This window comes from Branchiostoma floridae, chromosome 9 (assembly GCF_000003815.2).
Source record: "Branchiostoma floridae strain S238N-H82 chromosome 9, Bfl_VNyyK, whole genome shotgun sequence".
NCBI lineage: Eukaryota > Metazoa > Chordata > Leptocardii > Amphioxiformes > Branchiostomatidae > Branchiostoma > Branchiostoma floridae.
In genome coordinates, this window is record NC_049987.1 from 4,826,210 (window position 1) to 4,846,856 (window position 20,647).

General features: G+C 40.2%; 1 protein-coding gene across 3 annotated transcripts; it reads left to right on the top strand.

The window, feature by feature from the left end:
* Nucleotides 1–2,170: 2,170 nt before the first annotated feature.
* On the top strand, nt 2,171–18,214 carry LOC118423236 (cytochrome b-245 heavy chain-like). Of its 3 annotated transcripts, none has more exons than XM_035831309.1 (15): nt 2,171–2,256; nt 3,391–3,448; nt 4,983–5,078; nt 6,355–6,465; nt 9,469–9,553; nt 10,124–10,302; nt 10,916–11,016; nt 11,395–11,475; nt 12,475–12,601; nt 13,232–13,324; nt 14,153–14,287; nt 14,697–14,935; nt 16,207–16,399; nt 17,062–17,186; nt 18,030–18,214. In XM_035831309.1, the coding sequence occupies exons 2-15, from the start codon at nt 3,404–3,406 to the stop codon at nt 18,154–18,156; spliced, it is 1,737 nt and encodes a 578-aa protein (XP_035687202.1). In that variant the 5' UTR covers nt 2,171–2,256; nt 3,391–3,403; the 3' UTR covers nt 18,157–18,214. The 3 variants fall into 3 exon arrangements, with proteins under 3 accessions (XP_035687202.1, XP_035687204.1, XP_035687201.1); XM_035831311.1 differs by lacking the exon at nt 2,171–2,256 and adding an exon at nt 3,077–3,142; XM_035831308.1 differs by lacking the exon at nt 2,171–2,256 and having other exon boundaries at nt 3,149–3,448.
* The last annotated feature ends 2,433 nt before the right edge of the window (nt 18,215–20,647 follow it).

Below are 20,647 nucleotides of genomic sequence, written 5' to 3' on the forward strand. Positions count from 1 at the left end.
ACTAGTACTCCCCAATCTTGGCTATCACTCGAAATTCATCATTACTAAGCATTTCAACTTCTTTGAAGTTATAGGTTTAATGTGTTGAATGCCGCCCTTGGTTTAAGGACTTACTGTAAGTGTTAAGCTTCCCATTGCAACATTTTTATAATGTATCATTTGCTTCATGCATATCAATTAAGTTGATCACATTTTGTTACAAGTACATGTATGGTCAGCATCGTATTTCGTTAAAATTTTGTATTGCTGTCATTTGTATATATGTATAGTTGATATAAGTTTGACGCTGACATAAGTTTGTCAATATGAATGCGTCTGTTATCGTGGCCAACCAACTTGAATAAAAAAAGACAGCAAATAACTATACAGAACCGTTTGTAGTAAATGTATGTTGCCCATTTAAAAGGAACTCTGATATTCGTTACTTCGCCAACCTTGTGAAATTATTTACGGTCGTGATTATACATTTATGTGGAAAGAAATCGTTCGGTAGCCCCATCCTAATATATTAATGTTACAGTATACGGTCACATTTTCAAACAGGGGTTCACTTTTCTGCGATTCTGGTTTCGTCTTCTGTGTTTCATTCATTAATATACCGTTATACCGTTGACAAGACTCTCCTTTCTTTTTTCAATCATGTGTTAAATCTACATATTCTAATAGATTCATGAGGTTAGGATATTTTTTCTGTGAATGCAGGTACGAGAGGAAGGTTAAGCGACGCGCGGGGAAGGTGAAACAAAACTTACTCAGACGCCTTCACCGAGACTCGAATTCGAAGACCAGGAAGATTGCGTGGCCTGAGCAGCCCAGCGGTGTGAAGATGACACAAAACAACGAAGACGTATTCTCAGTGAAGACCACACGAAGCAACGTGGACGCAGTCTCAGTGAAGACCACACAAAACAACGTGGACGCAGTCTCAGTGAAGACCACACAAAACAACGTGGACGCAGTCTCAGTGAAGACCACACAAAACAACGAGGACGCAGTCTCAGTGAAGACGGCACAAAACAACGAGGACGCACTCTCAGTGAATTCCACACAAAGCAACGAGGACGCAGTCTCAGTGAAGACCACACAAAGCAAGGAGGACGCAGTCTCAGTGAAGACCACACAAAACAACGAGGACGCAGTCTCAGTGAATTCCACACAAAGCAACGAGGACGCACTCTCAGTGAATTCCACACAAAGCAACGAGGACGCAGTCTCAGTGAAGACCACACAAAGCAAGGAGGACGCAGTCTCAGTGAAGACCACACAAAGCAAGGAGGACGCAGTCTCAGTGAAGACCACACAAAGCAAGGAGGACGCAGTCTCAGTGAAGACCACACAAAGCAACGAGGACACACTCTCAGTGAAGACCACACATAGCAACGAGGACGCACTCTCAGCAGATAACAGCTTTTCTGATGACGTCTCGGATGTCTCTACATTGACAACAGAGTCTGACACTGAGATCAGCTCGTCATCCGGATCCTTCGAATTGACAACAGAGTCTGACACTGAGAGCAGCTCGTCATCCGGATCCTTCGAATTGACAACAGAGTCCGACACTGAGAGCAGCTCGTCATCCGGATCCTTCGAATCAGCCCTCGACCTCCCCGTTTCCCCGCCCAAACCATCACGAGGGCAGACGACACCCGTCCCGAAGACACGAGAAGAAATCCTCCTCAAGAACATCGCAAGAGCAGGCTTCCAGATCGACCCAGTGGCACGGGATGGGGATTGTTTTTTCCGTTCAGCCACCAGACAACTCGGCAGAGGAGACCCCAGTATTGAAACCACCCCCCTGCAGCTACGTAAGGACCTCGTCCACCATATCAGGGCTCACAGTGAGAAGTTCTGCGTCGCAGTGCCGGGCGGTTTCTGGGCGTTCCAACAGGAGCTGGACAAGCTGGCACGGCGGGGCCACTGGTGCTCGGATCTAGCTGACGTCCTTCCGATCGCTTTGGCGGATTTTACTTCAAGAGAGGTGGTGCTGATCACCAGCACCGACATGCAGATCATGGTGCTGCCGCCAGAGGGCGAGGAGTCAGGCACCCCGCTAGTGTTGGCCTACCTGACTACCCCGGGCGGAGAGCACTACGATGCCGTCAGGTTCGTTGGAGGCTGAGGGACTGGATCGGCCTCGGGGTGGGGGGCAGGGGTACTGGTCGGGCTGGAGTGACGAGGAGTACGGTGAGAAACCAGGAGTGACGATTCCCCACCGGAGGGAAGTACCAATCCGGAGCAGAGGAGTATGGAGCCTGAGTGAGTATGAAGTTCGCATCATATTCATATCTAAGGGTTTAACTGTTATAGTATTTTCTCATAGATTTTTGTAAATTTGTATAACTTTGCATTCCTTTCAGTTTCTCAGTTACACATGTGACAAGTTTGAGTCCTATCATGGAATGTAACGTTAGTGAATTAATAACGAATATCATTAATCATGCAAATTGACTGCATAATTTTGTATCTAAATTTTATAAAAGAATTATCACTTAGGCTGTCTATGTACCAAAACTCTTTGGGCGATTCGTAAACGCCTTCTTGAGTTGAAATTTGAAACATAGCCACTAGGAGGTTAAAGTTATACCTTGACCTTTGGCTTCCCAAGACCTATCTACCTACACACCTACCGTCAAAAAGATTCCACAAACACGCGCGCACACACACACACACACGCGCATGCACGCACATACGCACGCACACCACACACACACACACATACATACACGCACACACACACACACACACATAGGCTACCACACAACTACGCGACAGGTATGATGACAGGTGCAGTGGAGAAAGAGCTATAACCTTACATCAGCGCCTCCTAGCGACTGGTGTCGTCCATGTCACTGTTTACTTTGTATAAATATCTCCCGACTGAAAAAGTCGTGCTAGCAGATTGTATGTTATGGCAAGGAGGTTGAAATAAGAGCAGCCACAGTCGAACCGACTCTTAGTGGTTTTATTAGGTCAAGTTCTAACCAATGATTGGTATGAGATAAAACAAAAATGTTGTACGATTATAAATGGCCCATCAGAAAGTAGTGAACCCCCCATTATACAGAATGGAGGAGTCCACTGATACCGTGATACCGGAAGTGACTTTCTGACTTCCAGAGAACTTCTCAGATCAGGATTTCAGGAAAGTCTCTCCGTAGTTTCAGGAAATCCGGATGCCTGTCGTCATATGGTGTAACTGTTGCATAGTCAGAAGCCAAAAATATCATCACGTTTCTGGACACGCCCTCTTCAAGCTGTAGTGACTGCGTTTGGCAAGATAATTGGTCTGCATTGTTGCGTGTCAGCCACGCAGTGGTTCCGAGTAGTCGTGACTGACAAACAACACGAAGCTAAATTCACGAACCAAAGATTGTATCCTCTCTCTTACAGCTAGCAGAGCAACATGGGCGACTGGCTCGTCAACGAAGGCCCGAAGTGGCTGATTTTGGTAAGTCTTTGATTCTCCAAATCTAAGATTTTGAGTCGAGTCTGGTGAATCATACCATCGGGAGCTCACCGCTGTCTCTTCGGGGCTAGAGTGTTACCCTCCCGCTTTATTCTTCGGGGCTTGCCGTGGAGTTTTGGCGGCGTTGGTTTCAGTAACATCGCTCCCTGGGCGGCGATAACTGGGAAGGCCAAGGGCAAAGAGGTTATAGCTATAACCGCATTGGAAAGACCAGCTAAAAGGCTGCGATGCTGCCAAAAACAGGCCCAATCTAAATAATATATAAATACTAGTAGCAGACTGCACCGTACCCAGCACCACTGGTGAAACAAGTTTCTACCAGGCTCCACAGGTCGCTGGAAAAATTGTAGACATTGGCCAAATAAGTCAGAAAACACACCAGAGTAGTAAAATGGCCGAGGAGCCTCGGGTAGTCAACTCCTACTAGCAGGCTTTTATTACTTGGCCAAAGTCCCCTGTTCGGCCAGGCAGCAATCTGGTAGAGACTAAGGTTCTAGTAAAACAACCCTAAACCGAGAATGGTGAAAAGCAACTTTAAGAGCAGGATTCAACAAAAGCTTCGGAGCCATCATTACAATGCCTAGTACAACTAGGACAGTATCCGACTAGTCGTGACATTTAATATTTTTTTGCTCTGATTAAAATTCAAATGAAGGGAAAGTTTGGATGTCACAACCACCTGTGATATTGCTATAATGCTAGTTCACCTTTATCCGTTATTTAAACTATATCCGTTGCTGGGTGAATAAAAAAACAAAACAAAAACTGATACAGAAAATCTCAGTCTGGCCTTTCCCAATTTGATAGACCAATTAATTCCATAGCCCCACCCACTTCTGTCAAAATGCAAAATTTGCATGAAAATGCAAATTTTTTAGGGACAGCCAGCCACTCTCTCTTTAGTTGAACCACTAATTGCAATTTTCTCATGATGTACATGTATCATAAAAAAATATAATACTTAGTTTCTGTGATGGACAATACTTGTCAGGAATAAAAATGATGTCACCATAGGACGCGTGCCATGTGGCTAATTTACACATGGTAAAGAAAGCCGTTGAACGGCCTCAGATATACAACCTTGTCTTGTCCAGCAATTTTTCTCAATAGACATGTAACTTGGGCCTCAATGCTAATGTTATTTGTTAAACTTTATTTCAATTACCGGTAGATAACAGCGGCTATTTTACTGAGTATTAATTAAAATAAACTATTATGTATAACAGTAATTATGTTACACCTTTTCAATCTCTTAATTCTTGTTCATCATATATCATATATATCAAGTTGAAGTAAAACAGATGCTACTGACATAGCCAGAATTTTCTCTTTGAATTCTTCACACATATCCGACAGTAGCTTGATTTAATCACGCTTCTTATTGGCCCGTCCTACATTGCCGCACCGCGGTGACGGCCCAATCAGCCCGGAAAAGCAGAGTTCGCGTTACACACTAATCCGGCAGTGTCACATTTGATAATTTTTGTCCATTTTCCTGTCTTCCCCCTGCACGTAGGTTCTGTGGTTTGGCATCAACATCGGCCTGTTTGTTGGCTACTTCCTCTTTTACCACCAAGGAACTCAGTTCTACTATCTCAGGCTACTTCTTGGGGTGAGTATTGACTGTCTATATTGAGAGTGTTGCTGATAAAGATAATTTGTTTTCGCACCTGGTAAAAAAAGTGAAAGACATACATCTACTGATCTTAAGTGAAACAACAGAAGGGGCGAGTAGAACAGAAAGAAAGTCAATATAAACAAATATCCTGACCACCCCGGGGATCAAACCCGGGCCGTCTGAAAGACTGAATCACAACACTAGCAGCATAACTGACTGACCCAAAAGTCTGACAGGTGTTGGCATGGTCAGTTAGCGCTACTTGAACCCCCACTGTTGCACTTAAGACCAGTGGTTAGACTGATTCTGCCACTATTAAGAAGCTTGGAGTTTGAATCCTCAGGCTATGTTGCTCACGACCTGCATGCTACTGGAAAGGGTTACAATCCTTAGGATGGGATGTTAACCCACTGTTAATTGTACTCGTCAATATTCACTATTAGGGGAATTTCTCCTGTACAATAAACCAGTGTAAGATTTATTGTATATACATGTAGCATTATCTGTCTTCTCTGTCACGACCAGTGGAAGAGAAGTCTTTTCAGTTTAATAGCTAAACAGATTTGAGATCACTTTCAGGTTCGTATACCTAAGAGCATTGCTAATGCTATGTTTTCAAAAGTGAAAGCGATCTTAGCTTTACACTGAGTCTCTATCAAAGGTGCTAATATCTTCATAATGAAAACATAATCAAGTGAGTAAACTATATAGCAACTATCATTATAGTTCTATAAATTACTGTTATTTATTCTTTAAAATTTTGCAGTGAGTTTTATTATGTTTGTTGTTTTTAAGGGCACTGTTTGATTCTTAAAAACACCAAAAAATGGCTGTTTTGTCTTGCATATCCTGGTTTCAACTCTAAACTTGATACCACTGCAAACATTCCAATTTTCTCCCGGCAACAAAATCTAATCCCGGCCACGAATACAAATTAACAATTGATCTTGACAGGAAAGAAGAAATAAAAAAATTATTGGGCCTTCAACCTCAAGAAGTCTTAAGAGAATCCTAAAAAGAGTATTAAGTTTTTGAGATAATGTTGAATTAAGTTTAGCTAATAGTAAGACAGTGAAAAAAAAAGAATTTCATTATCAGGAACATCCAGTCAATTATTTTTCAGGTTTCTTTGTCTTATGTTCACCTGTTTTTATTGCCAATCTTGTTGAGATAATGTTGAATTAAGTTTTATAGTAATACATAGACAGGTAAATTGTTCAATGCAAACTAATAGGACTAAATGAAACAAATTGCTTTTTTTGCCTTGCAGCATGGGCTAGCCTGGGCCCGAGCCCCTGCAGCGTGTCTGAACTTCAACTGTATGCTGATCCTGCTGCCTGTGTGCAGGAACCTCATCTCCTACCTGCGAGGGTCCTGTGGGGTAGGCTATGTCTCATACTTCCTATCAGGGTTGTAGCCAGCACCCGTCCTTCAGTCCTTTGAAGGAATTTTGCAGCTGGGGACTGAAAAAAAATTTGCTCATTCCGTCCTCTGTAATGGACAAAATTATCTATATGTAAAGCCAGTAAAGATATAAAAAAACTGTCTTCTTGTGTAATTTTTCACCAAACAGATGAACAGCTAATAGTCCACACCACAGTGCAAAATCTACACCTCAAAATGCAGAAAATTGGGTTTCTGGGCCTAGATTTCAAAATATTTCGGGGAGTATGCCCCCGAATCCCCTTAGGAACATTATTCCTTCGGCTCGACGTCTCGTTCTTCTTGATTCAAAATCGAGGGGACTGAAAGTGATTTCAGGCTGTCTACAACCCTGCTTCCTATGGTGCACTTTTTATATAACAGGGCTCAAAATACCACCTGCATATGCTGCTGAGGTTCGTGCAGGTAAAAATGGAGCTGTGCAGGTATTTCTGGTGTCAATCTGCACCTAACCTGCACATTGACTGTTAGTTACCACCTATAGAGTATAAAAAAATAGTAATAGTTCCTGAACAATTTTAGTATGATCCATACTTCCCAAATTCAGAGTGGTGCAGGTGAAGTTTGTTTTGTGCAGGTAATTTTCAATGTAACATGCACCAGTGCAGGTATGCAGAAAAAAATTCATTTCGAGCCTTGCTATAGGACCATACAGTGGTAGGCCTAGAAAAATAAACAAAACTGTGACCGTAACAGTTCTGTTTCCTGTTTCCCTAGAAAAACCTGCCAGCTCTATAGCCTTATTTTTGTGGGGGCTGCGTGTGGATTCACATAGTTTCCGGTTCGAATTTCTATTCAGCCTGCTTCATACTCAAGGAAAGACTGTGCATGCCCTCTATCTAGTAAACAACTAGATGTTAACGCTAGTTCACCTTTATTGATTTCCTATATCCGTTGTCTTAAAAAAACACGGTATTTAGGGTGACCGACAGTGGTTTTAAACTGTGATATTTTGAAAATACATGTACTGCAATTTAGAGCCACAGTCCGTCGACTTATTGTCCCTGTACAAGTTCTGTTTTTCAAACAACAGATATAGGTAATACCCCACGGATAAAGGTGATGTATAGTGTTACACAAATTTGTAACCATTATGAACAAAACTTAAGTTTGACATATTGAAAAAAGTGTCCTCATACATTTCAGTTTAAACTGTATGTATTGAATCAATAGAGTTTGGGCCAAAGTCTAAAATAAAGATTGAAGAAAAAAGATAATCCCTACCAACTCACCCTGAATTTTCAGGACTCTGAAACAGGAAACACATAGGGCATTTGTATAATGTATCTAGAAAACATAAATTTTGTTATTCTTATAGTGTATGTTCTAGTGCAAGTTTTATTTTGTGCTTCAGGTGTTTTTAGATTATAGAATGATAAAATTACATTTCTTTAGTTGTTGTTCAAATGTAACATATCCCTGTCCATGGAGAAGATTGTGTGTGTATTGTCTGTTTGCGGGGTCGAGTGGCGTAACTGCACTGTTTGAAGAAGCCAGAGGTCCTGAGTGCAAATCCTTCCATTCTACTGATCTTGACTGTCTTTGTCAGCTCACCCAGTATAAATGGGTACCTGGCAGTTGGGGAGTTAAAACTAAAAGCCAGTGGAAGGATAGGGTTGGGCTCTGCCTCACATGCACTAGACACAATTTAACATCCTTTATTTCAGATGACTCAGAGCCCTTAACAAAGCTACCCATTTTAACAACAACAAAAACATTGAGTGAAGTGAGGAAAGTTGTTTGGAGTGCCTCATTCCCTGAAGGACACAAGATACAAATGTACCAGGTGGCATCAACAGTTTCAAACTCATGAACACTTTGTTTTTGGACCATACATCCTGCCATTACAACACATAACCCAACTACTAAGTAATTCGTTTAAGTATTTTCTTCCTAGTAAGCATATTTGATTAGGATATCTTTAATAGTAAGCTGTTATGTTCAAACTATGTTCAAATGTTCATCAAATCAAAGTTTCTTCACAGTAATAGGAATCACTGCAACATAACAGAATGTCTGAGTGTGTGTTAAATGTGTGACCTTAAAGGCATGAGATGATACTGGTGTCAGGTACCTATTGTCCTGAATCAGTCACCTGTACAGAGGATCCAGTGGTTCCCTGTTTGCCAACTGTACTCTATTTGTTTCCATTGTCTGCATGGCCGGCTAGCCTGGAATACAGCCTTATAAGTTAGGCTTTTGTCCACTCCCGAAGGTCACTAACCTGGCATGCTGGGGATTTAAGCTTGGGAGATTTTTGTTTGTTAACAACCGGTAAACCCAGCCTTAAGGTGTAGCATAACAGATTTGTACAGTTGGTACAGGCTGAATAAGACCAGATTGACATGTCTATCCAGTCTTCTGAGGGCATCAGTGCTTGGAATTCAATTATCTCAGAAGTCAAACAAAAATCCAAGTTTTACATAACAAGCATTCCTTCTCATTCATACAATGTAGCATTACAGAGCAATAGCTATCTCCCAACATTAAAGAACCCACACATTACAGAAAAGGTGGGATCCTTTGTCTTACATTGTCTCAGGAAAAGATTTCGAACCCAACAAGTTACAATTTAGAGTTATAACTTTTGCAACACATTCTATATTGTTTTACACTATCTGTTTGTCCCCTTTAAAGCTACCTGCAATTAGCCATCGGGCAAGAAAAATATTTGCAATAAACTAATTATTTAAATCCAGTAGTTTTGCCTGACACTTAAAGCTTAGCTCTCTTCCCAATGATCACAAGAACACCAAGAAGGAGTTTAGCATCCAATTAGCCTTTGATATAACACTCAGTCTGGGCTTGAAATACCACCTGCATAATTTTAGTCCCTCCGTGCAGGTAGATTAGAGCCGTGGCCTGCATGATGCATGATTACTGCTTGCACCACGGGGACATGTATACGTTGTATACTCACTGTAAACTGTGTTTTCTTTAGTGCTGTCGTCGCAGTATCCGTCGCCAGTTGGACAAGAACATCACATTTCATCGAGCAGTGGCTTACATGATCTGTCTTCACACAGGTTGGTAAACTTGTTTGATCATATATAAGACTTGCTACATATTTTTATGATCATCATTGTATTCCAGATTGTATTGTCTATTAGACAATGTATGTTGTACCAGGGCATCACATTGAAGGTCATAGCCAATATATGCACTATACATTAGAACCAATTTAGGCCCTTTGAGCCCTTTTATGTCTTTTTAGCTATTTTAAGTCATACCTAAATGATATTCTGTTTGGCCGGTGCAATGGCAGAGTGGGTTCTCCTTGCATTCAGTAGGTTGTGAGTTTGATCCCCGGCCGAGTCATACCAAAGACTTTAGAAATGGTACATGCTGCCTTCTTTGCTTAGCACTCAGCACTTAAATGAGGAAGAGTTAAGTGGAAGTTAAACACACATCACTACCAATGGGCTATTGCCCTGCTGTAGTGGCTTGCACAAATGTGTGGCCCAAGGGCTACAGACTGAAATAGAGATGGGTTCCACTCCTAAGCATCTGCACAGATGTATGGGCAACTTTAACTTTTTAACTATCATTCTCACTGGTAATATTTATAATGTCCATCTTTGTATTATTTTCTACAGCCATCCACTTTGGTGCTCACTGCTACAACCTGGAGCTGTTGGTTGCAGCCCAGACGGACCCGTACAACCTGCCCTTCTTCTTCTACGGTAACGACACGGAAGGGCTGATCTCCAAACTCACCAGTCTGCAGGATGGTGTCAACTCAACATACATCAACCCCATCAGATTGTCAAACTCTGTAAGTTTTATCATCTCATACCCCTACATATTAATATATTTGTGTTCTTACTGGTACATATTTTACAGTACAGTCCAGGGCTCCGTACTTAAATTCAAAGTGCATGTGCCGCTGACAAAATTTCAAAACAACTCTTCAACTGTTTACTGAACCTTTTGTTCGATTAGAGAAATAAAGATAATGACGTGATGTGCATTAATGTCACGTCTTTTGCTATTTTTGTGATAAACTTTGCTCTGTTTGGCTTAATAAAATTGGCAACCTTCCTGCAGCCAAGCAATTTGACAGTGCTCAACAAGTTCTATTGATAAAAAAAATCAAATCTTTTTACACTTTGTGTGCTTTTGTTTTTTAGTCATACTTGACTTGCTTGCATAATATTTCCAGTATAAAAACAAGGGTAACACAATTTCAATTTAGAAGGAAGCACTGCTACAAGGGTACTATAATAGACCAAAGAGATGTCCGCTTTTACAACACCAACCCATCAGAATGCTTTAAAGTTGCAACTTTTTTATTAATCCGTAGTTTCAATCTTATCCAGTAAATATTTTTCTGTAATGTAAAAAGTCTTTTCTTTGATATAATCTTATCTTACTTTGCCTTTTCCCAGGATGCCATTATAGAAGGTCTGAAGACCGTTGCAGGTGTGACAGGTGTGGTCATCACACTGGCACTTATTGTCATGGTGTCATCATCTACTGAAGTCATCAGGTCAGCTTTCATCCTTGAATTATACTTTCGCTTTTTTCTTCTTGAACAGAAACGAAAAACTTGTTTTGCTCCATTCCTCCTTCCATTCTAAGCAAGTAAGGTCAATGGCCTGGGCCAGACAGTTATCACCATGGTTACTTGAGACAATCTTGTTGTGTACAGTATTACATAATGTAGCAAGTGGCAGGACAGAGCTGGAGGGGCTGGTCACCATAATTATTTTCAATGTGTTTTTAGAAGACAAAACAGTGATGAAGGTAGACATTATGTATTTGCATTAATTTTAATGTTTTAATGTTTCTGAATTTTACTTATCATATACGATAATAAACTTTTCTGACTGAAGATATTTTCATCCCCTGATGTCAACCATTTTAGGAGGTCTTACTTTGAGGTTTTCTGGTACACACATCATCTGTTCATTGTCTTCTTCATCGGACTGGTGCTACATGGCATAGGGTGAGTAGGATTTATATGACTATATTTTTTAAAACTCTCAAACTGGACAGTACGAGGGGCGTGCAATAAGTAATGGTCCTGACCCACTTCCAGTTGTCTGATCTAAATGAAATTTTGTATGTGTAATAATTCATATCTCTATGGGTTATGTTGCAAAAGACAGCTCTGAACTAATTGTGGTTTCTGATTTACTGGTGTTTGAACTTAGTCAGGTGCGAAATGGACCAGGTGTGAAATGGAACCAGTTGAGTGTCGCGCAGTGATCCGGTTTTTGTATTTGAAAGGACGCACACCAAAGAAGACTTTTGATGAAATAAATGAAACTTATGGTGATGATGCCCCATCATATGACCTTGTAAAACGCTGGCATCCTGAATTCAAACGTGGCTGGAAGTCTGTGGAAACAGCTCCCAGACCTGGTCGTCCCTCTTGTGCCATTGATGAGGCATGAGTTGGAGGACCAACCTGGGTTGTCCTACAAAATCGGTGTCCAGAGCTGCATCAAACGATGGGAGAAATGCATAACTCTGGGTGATTCCTATGAAGAGAAAGACTAATAGCTGTGCCAAGTTTCATTAATCTCCTGCTATGGGAAATGGGTCAGGACCATTACTAATTGCACGCCCCTCGTATCACGGTTCAAACAGGGTCATTCAAGGTAATATTCACCCTAAATTTTACCATATATCAAGAGATTTACCAAAAATTCACCAGATGTCTTTATTTCACTCATAGTTTAGGAGCCTTTGTTGTTAATTTTCTTAATGAAAGATGACACTAGCTTTTAGGTAATGAAAAAAAAAATTATTATCAATTCATTCCAGAAAGTTAAAATTTTTGGCGGACGGGTCGCAATTTTTGTCTGTCCCTTTAAGCAAATTTCTGTCCTATGATGGAGGGATGGGTCCTGCAGATTATAACCCCTATAACCCTAACCCTAACCCTATAGTCAGGGTAGTACAACAAATGTACAACATGTACTTTTTTACTCTCTTGCAGCGGTATTGTCCGTGGCCAGACCAACATTGACGTACACAACCCAGAAGAGTGCTTCAGAAGATACCTGGAATGGAGTCCAGACGATGCCACCTGTAAGATTCCACAGTTCCAAGGAGGTGGCGCACAGGTGTGTTTCTATTGGTGTACAGTTCATGATTTTAACACATTTTACATTGAAAATAGTGTTTTCTATCCTTTGCCCCGCATAAATCCATGGCTAACACTGCCCTTGCTTGAATTTGTAAAAATGCTTGTTTTCCATGACGGCAACATCTGTGCAAACTGTGAATTGTCTGCTGCAAGTCACAAAATCGCTCAAATCTTGTAAATCTTCTTGAAAAGGTGATAGGTCAGGACTGGTATATTACTGCAAACATTTATTTTATGGGTGTATTGGTACTGTCCCAAACTACACATGCCCCTGTTCTACTTGGTTTCTAGCTCTGGTTTGAGGTCTTCTTCCCATTTATCTGTCAATGAGCGATAACCTCAAATAATTTGCACAACCCTACTTGCATTGGGGAAAAATTTGAAGCATTTTGAATTTTTAAAAGTTTGAAAAGTGCCTTAATTCCAGAAAATATTGTAGCAAGTATTACTTTTTTTCATTGTTGTTGCTTTTAAATGTAACAATTATTCTATGATTAAGAATTAGTATTCACAAAGTCAAAATTGCACCTTCATCATTTAAAGAATTCAGAAGATATCTCACATTGACTCACTGTCAAAGTTGACTCACTGTTGGATTTTTTTCCAGACATGGAAATGGGTGCTTTTTCCCATGATCCTCTATATTGCGGAACGGTGCATCAGGTTCTACCGGAGTCAGCAGAAAGTTGTCATCACGAAAGTGAGTCTATTTATTTATTTATTTATTAGGATTCTCCATTTGGAGGGTATGGCGAAACAGGTGTTAATAACACCTTTTCAAAGCCGCCATACACACATGTGCACATGTCTAGTGTTAATGTTACTTCACGTTTTGAATTCCTGACCCTCTGGTAAGGCCATGTTGATTTGATTATATGGATGACATCCTCTGGGAACCCAAAAACTGTTGCGAGTGTAGGAACTAAATTAAAAGAAAAGTTTGGCCTAAAAAAAGTTGCCTTCATTATGAGAGTGGTTTGGGAAGGTTGAACAATCAACAATCACATAACACACAGAGTATGGTATACTTTATAATGAAAAAAATAGTCTAATTTTTTATTCTAACACATATCTTCTTTTTTCACCTTGGAATTGACGTCGACATTCTATGACATCGGTGTACGTTTAATATTTTTTTGCAACCTACGGCTCATTTCGCAGCTGCTTACTGGTTTACAGTATGTTTTTTTTTTTCTTTGGAAATGGCTGAAAATTGATGCGTGCGTTGATGTCATCATTATATCAACATGGCCCTGTACTACCAAACAGCTAGGAAAAAGCACAATACTTTGTCCTCTGTGTCCGAGGTAGCCTTAATATGTTGCAGTCTTCCAACGGGGCTGTTTTTTGGGGGGGAGGGGGGCGGGCGTTGTATAGTGATTTTCAACGTTGGCTATGTTCTCTTGTGCCGGGAAAGGGAGTTTGCCAAAGATGGGACTTTGCTGTGGAAGGGAGTTTGCCATGAAAGTGAGATTCGCCCCATTGACTGCTACCTTTACCAGCTCCCTTCCCTGTCCCCCCCACACAGGTGGTGAAGCACCCCTCCAAGGTTCTGGAGCTGCAGATGAAGAAGAGAGGTTTCCAGATGATGGCAGGGCAGTACATCTTCATCCACTGTCCCAGCATCTCTCGACTGGAGTGGCACCCCTTCACTCTCACCTCGGTAAGGCTTGGCCACAGCTCTATAACCCTAGTTATGATCTCTACTTGTAAGGCCTCTGGATGATCTAGTCCCCGAAACAAAAATGTGATCCCAAAATTAATTTCATCAGGTTGGTAGAATATGGAATATAGGAAAATTCTTTCACAGAGCTTCTGTAGTTCTGCACCACCTACAAATTGTACAATGGCTACATATAGCAGAGAGACGCATGAAGGTGTCTGAGAGAAATTGAAACATCAGCCAATCAAGTACAAACTGGTTAATGTAAATTAATTCTATTAGAAAGAATTCTCCTGTATATCCAAAAAAGTGATCATGTTGAAACATCAAAGGCAATTCGATGTTGTCAACTGACAGACAACATATGTATAAAGACTTTAAAGTCCAATTTCTGTCCTGGCACCTGTAGGCCCCCCAGGAGGACCACTTCAGCGTACACATCCGTATTGTTGGGGACTGGACCGGCGCCCTGTCCAAGGCCTGTGGTGCAGAGGAGCCTGAGTTCCAAGACGCCTGGAAGATGCCACAGATTGCCGTGGACGGGCCTTTTGGAACAGCGAGCGAAGACATCTTCCGCTATCAAGTGGGCGTGTTGGTGGGAGCAGGCATTGGGGTTACTCCCTTTGCCTCAGTGCTGAAGTACATCTGGTAGGTCTCTAAATGTTCTATTAGATTATTTAAAGTATCACTTTTTGTATTGCCTTTTACTACCAAAAATGAATTTTTTCTTATTTTGCTTACCCCATGGACAATTCTTGTATGAAGAAAAATATTCTTGCAGGAAGAAAATGTAGAAACAAATTCAAGCAAAATGAGAAACTACAAAATTTTTTTTAGACATTTAAGCAAAATCTTCTTATTTCTTCTTACAATGTAAGAAAAAAATTCTAGAAATTCTTGTTTTTTTCTAACCAGATTCAACTCATAAGAAATACAAGAATTTTTTTCTCCCAGAAAGATAAATTTTCTGTGAGGAAGCAAAACAAGATAAACAAGAAAACTTTAAGGCATTTTGAGAAATACAAGAAAACAAATCTCAAATTTTCTCAAAAACTTAACAAGAAAAAAACTTGCTTGCCTCATGGACAAGCAAAGATTTCTAAGATTTCTTGGGGACAGAGTAATTTTCTCCCTGGAAGATAAATTTTCTGTGAGGAAGCAAAACAAGATGAATAAGAAAAAGCATTTTTGGTAGTGTATAAAAAATTATGTAGACCAATGGATGGTTCAGTGTCTGTATTTTTCATTTGATTAATCTGAATAAAATGATTTTTTTTAAATTCTCTTAACTCCCCTTTTGGCCTTTTCCTCTTTGATATGACTTTACTTAAGGGCCGTCTCTAGCTATAAATTTTTATCCATAACACTCATTGTTTGAGTTTCAGCCCATGTGTCATTGATTTTCATTGTTAAATCTGTCATTTCAAGCTTACAAAAATGCATTTTCCATCAGTTTTTGAAGTTCTGACTTCTTTAAAGAGTGAAATTTTTGCCCGTAAAATCCTGGGTACAACACTGGAAAATTTTCTTATATTCCATTACAAATCATAATGGCTTACAACACCTTTTACAAAACTGTAAACTCGGCCCAACTTGCTTGGTCTTTTAGTATGCCTGATCCAAGAGAGGCCAACGAGGCAGCCTGTTGCTGGATTAAGAGATGGAGCGATAAGATATGATGATGATGATTATATTCCGTTAAAGCAAACCTGCAGTGCCTTGGCCGCACTTGGGGAAATTACTGTCGTAAATGAGGTTACCTGAGTGGCGACGGGTGACAGCTCGCTTCAGACACTTGTGATTTAGCACACCCTTGGTAAGCTCCTCGTAATTCAGCCCCTCATATACAAAGAGGGAGTAAACAGCCCACGCAATAGTAATAATAATGACAAAATGTATCATGTCTGTACTATCTTCAGGTATCAGTACTGTAACCCTGACATCACACTGAAGCTGAAGAAGGTGTACTTCTACTGGATCTGCCCGGACACGCTGTCCTTCGAGTGGTTTGCGGACCTGCTGCAGTCCCTGGAGAACCAGATGTTGGAGCGAGGCATGGGGGACTTCCTCAACTATAACATCTACCTCACCAGGGGGTGGGACGCCAACCAGGTACAGTATGAGATTGTTGACATTTTGCAGTGGTTTTATTTTAAAGTTTTCATGGTGAGTTGCAAAAATGCAGGGTGTCATGCTATCAATCCCATACCCCTAGGAAATGCACTTGACACAAAACTTTCATCACTTCACCCAAGTGTAAAAATGTGTACCTGGTTTCAGTTTGGGAGGTCAAAGGTTGGGCTGTGTACAGTGTACTGGTGCAATAGTTTGGAATCTTTTATAAATAGTTTGTAGGGCTGGAACAGTCTAAAAATGTGTCATTTCTACCTTCAAATTGGAACCTTAGTACTTCGAAAAGATAAGAATATGGGTGTTGAAAATTAGTCCATCTTAAGTTTGAAAGTATGGGAATCTCTGTTCATCATTAATATTTCTGTCATTTTTAATGACAACAGGCTAGTAAACATAAACCTCTGTACTCTGATACCTGTAAGTATACCTAATGTTACGACTAGTACGTTACAATATGCAGCCCAAGTCCACACTTCATCTTACATTCCTTTAAATTGAAGTATCAGAACTTTATTCAGGGCTTTCCAGACAAGCAGATTGTTCAATCAATCAATCAATGAATGATATGTCAATTTTGTGAATGTGATTAGAATATATTGGAAAATTAGGATTGTCTTTAATTTTGTGTTCACTTCCTTCAGGCTAAGAACATCATTCTACATGAAGAGGAGAACAGTGATGTCATCACCGGTCTGCAGCAGAAGACTCACTATGGCCGTCCTCACTGGGATCAGATCTTCAGTAACATCGCGCAGTCCCATACTGGGTGAGTAGGGGGCTTCTTCTTCGCTGCATGTCAGCCCTACTAAGTCAATGTGAGATGGTTTAACCACATACATTATATGTACTTGTGCATGTACATGTATATATATAGTATGCAGTATTTGTGCATGTATGAATATCTACCATTTAAACAATTTCCATCATGGACAAAGTTTCTTTTCTATGATGTTTGACTTCCCAGATCCCACATGTACCTTACATGTATTATCTAGAAAATGAAAGAAAAGTAGGCGATTTACATAATTCAATTGCAATCTGCAAGTTTCAATTGAGTGGATTGAGATCTAAACAGATAATGATGATGTGAACTTTTGTGACTACAAAGTTTAACATGGATCACAAAACCACTATGTGTGGAGCACAAAACCAAAACCAGCCTAATGCTGCCTGCGACCCAGCTGTATTGTATTGTATAAATCAAATCAAATCAAATCAAACATTTGTCTAATACTGTAAAATGCATTTAAGTTCGCGGTGGTTTAATTTTGCGGTAGCACCATGCACTGTAGTCTCTTACTGTTATGGAAAAATGTTCGGGGTGGTTTTAAATTCGCGGTGATGCAGCCGCCGCGAAAACCGCAAACATTAATCCACCGCGAACAGTATATCAAATCAAAGAGGAAAACACAAATTAAAAACAAAACCTTTTGCAAACTATTGCACTCAACATTTCCATTGATATTACCTGGCCAGAAAGTCTTGAAGAGAATGTATTTAATTGCTTACTAATCTTACAAACCTAGATGTAAGACCATAATTACATTAGAATTATCCCACAAAATCCTTTACATTGATACTGATTGATGTTTGTGTTGTTACTTTACAGGGTGAGTGTGGGTGTGTTCTTCTGTGGTCCCAAGGGACTGTCCTCCACCCTCCACCACATGTGTAACCAGCACTCCAGCTCCGACCCCAGGGGGGTCCACTTCCACTACAACAAGGAGAACTTCTAGGGCTCCAACAATTGTCCATTTATTTAGTGCAGATTTTAAATGCTATTTTCATACACTAATCTCTTAACAAGAAGATTCTGGCCAGTCCTCTGACTCTTCTCAAGTTGAATCTTCAGAACATTTTGTGACTTGAGATAAAGGTATACTGTTAGTAGTACGTCGATGTAGGTTAGACATCCATGTAATGATACGCCAAAAAATAGTTACTCAAGCAATTGGATATGGTTTTGGAAACGGTCAGACGTTTTGGATAGAATCCACTATCCTTCGTCAGTGACAGTGTCACTACACAACTATTTTTTGGCGTATACTGTAGTACTTAGGGCACTGAACAGGATTACTTTCTATGAGGAGTGAAAGAGATACCATATATATATCAGAGAATATGAACCAACCTTCAACAGAGACAGGGGCCGTATAGACTGTGTGGCACCTTTGACTTGTTGCTAAGGCTTCTTCACTGTGTGCATTGACTTGAGATTTGGGTTATTCGACTTGAGAATGGTCAGATGACTGACCCAAAGCTTGACAAGTCATATCTGTGCAAAAGGAAAAGCTCTTACCAATGATGATGGCTGTTTCTTCGTATCCGAAGATCAATGGTAGGCAGACAAGGTTGATTAGACGGTTCTGTCTGGCCTGCACATGATTTTTTAAGGTGAAGGAGGGGTGTGCACTCCCTTCTCCACCCTCTCGTCTACTGGAGCACTTAGTACTACAGGCCTGGGACAGAACTGTTTGCCACGTAAGACGGCCCCAGCAGATGCAGGTTTATTATTTGGAGTTTCCATCTCCTAGGAGGACTTCCGACCAAGGATGTAAGGGGTTCCTCCTACCCCCGATCGTGCAACTCGTGTGTCATGGCAGGTGCATCATGCCCGAACATGCCCCTAAGGCTTGTCTCGGCCACAAAGCCCTGCCAAGGCCACTAGCCGCAGCTAGATACTCATTTACACCTGATACCAATGATACATGTACTGGTAAGGGCATGATTATTACCATCACGGATGAACTTTCAGGCGAATGTTCATTTATTGCTTCTTGAATTCAAAATGGTTGGTCATGTAATTTGATACTCTAGTTTTCTACTGGATAAATGAAATGTTTGTACAAAAAAGGAATTGTAGATATTGCTGCTTTTTAATCATGATGAAGAAAATGTCAGATTTATGCAAGTATAATGAAAATGCAAATGTTTGACCATAGGTTTGAAAATAGTGGCTTGTACCGACCTACAGTTTGTACTTTGATTTGCAAGAAAACATTTGGTGGTAAGTGTTGCAAGTTGACCACTACGACAAGAAGAAAAACATGTGCCACATAAAAACAAATATCTAGCATGTCTGAATAGATTTCAATGTTACAAATATGATCGTAAACAGTCATTGGACTTACAATTGTGTTACAAAATTTCTACTTGGATTGGAAAAACTATGTAGAAGTTGAATAGCAAAATTCTTTGTACACAACCAAGAGTTTTACTAACATCATTCAACATCATTATGTTGGTTTAAGGACACTTGGCTGTTTACAAAGAATTTTATAATTCGGTGACTTGCCAACCTGATGGGGAAAAAAACTAATTATAATTTGTATTTCATAGCTGACACATGTAGACAAAGTTATGTAAAAAGCAATTTGCTGTCAAAGCACTTATTTTACTTACTGTCAAAGGATTTGTTTATTTTCTATTATATAGAAGAGGGTTGTGTCTGTTGTCATGCCTTGTGTTATGTAAGGAAATGTCTATTGGATATGCAGTTGACATGATTTTCCATCCACAAAGGAGCAAATGCAGACTTTTGTAATGTACTTTCGACATGCTTTGTTACCAGACCTTCCTTCTTAGTGTGACAACAAAGATGTAGTAATTCTTCTTCTCAAAATGGTGCCAACCGCTCAGTGTTGAAGTCCAGGGTGAAATGTATAAAGTTAGCTTGAATACAGTTTCACAAACTTAAGTTGGAGTTATAACTAGAGACAGTGCTCAGTGAGCGTGGGAAGTTTAGATTGTTGTCAGGTAACTTGGTGTCGTGTGTTGCGTAACTGGTAGAGTATTGTCTTGGAATCTAGAGGCCCCGGGTTCGAGTATACCTATTGTACACAGAACAATAGATTTTTCATTTTTGTTTTCACAGTCTTCTTCTTTCACCTTGGAATTGACATCAACATTAGTATATATTTTCTGATGTATGTTATATTATCTAGTGTACATGTATATATTTGCTCTTTTTGCAGCTTTTGTACGATTCAAAGCATGGTTGAAAACTTTTTATTTTCGTTTTTGGAAATGCCCAAAAATTGATGCACACGCAGATGTCATCCATATAATCAAATCAACATGGCCTAACTTGGAAAAAAAATATTCTGACTCGGTGCGGACGACGGGGACTGGTGTACAAAGCAAGTTGATGTAAAACCCATGTGATGTACATTTGTAATCTATCTTATATTACAGAGACCTTGGTCATGAATGTAATGTTGTTATGAT

Excerpts from the sequence above, each read along its gene's own strand:
- LOC118423236 (XM_035831309.1), top strand. The coding sequence starts at position 3,404 with ATGGGCGACTGGCTCGTCAACGAAGGCCCGAAGTGGCTGATTTTG. Across the intron at positions 9,554-10,123 it reads CATGATCTGTCTTCACACAG|CCATCCACTTTGGTGCTCAC; the intron begins GTTGGTAAACTT and ends TATTTTCTACAG. Across the intron at positions 11,017-11,394 it reads TCATCTACTGAAGTCATCAG|GAGGTCTTACTTTGAGGTTT; the intron begins GTCAGCTTTCAT and ends CAACCATTTTAG.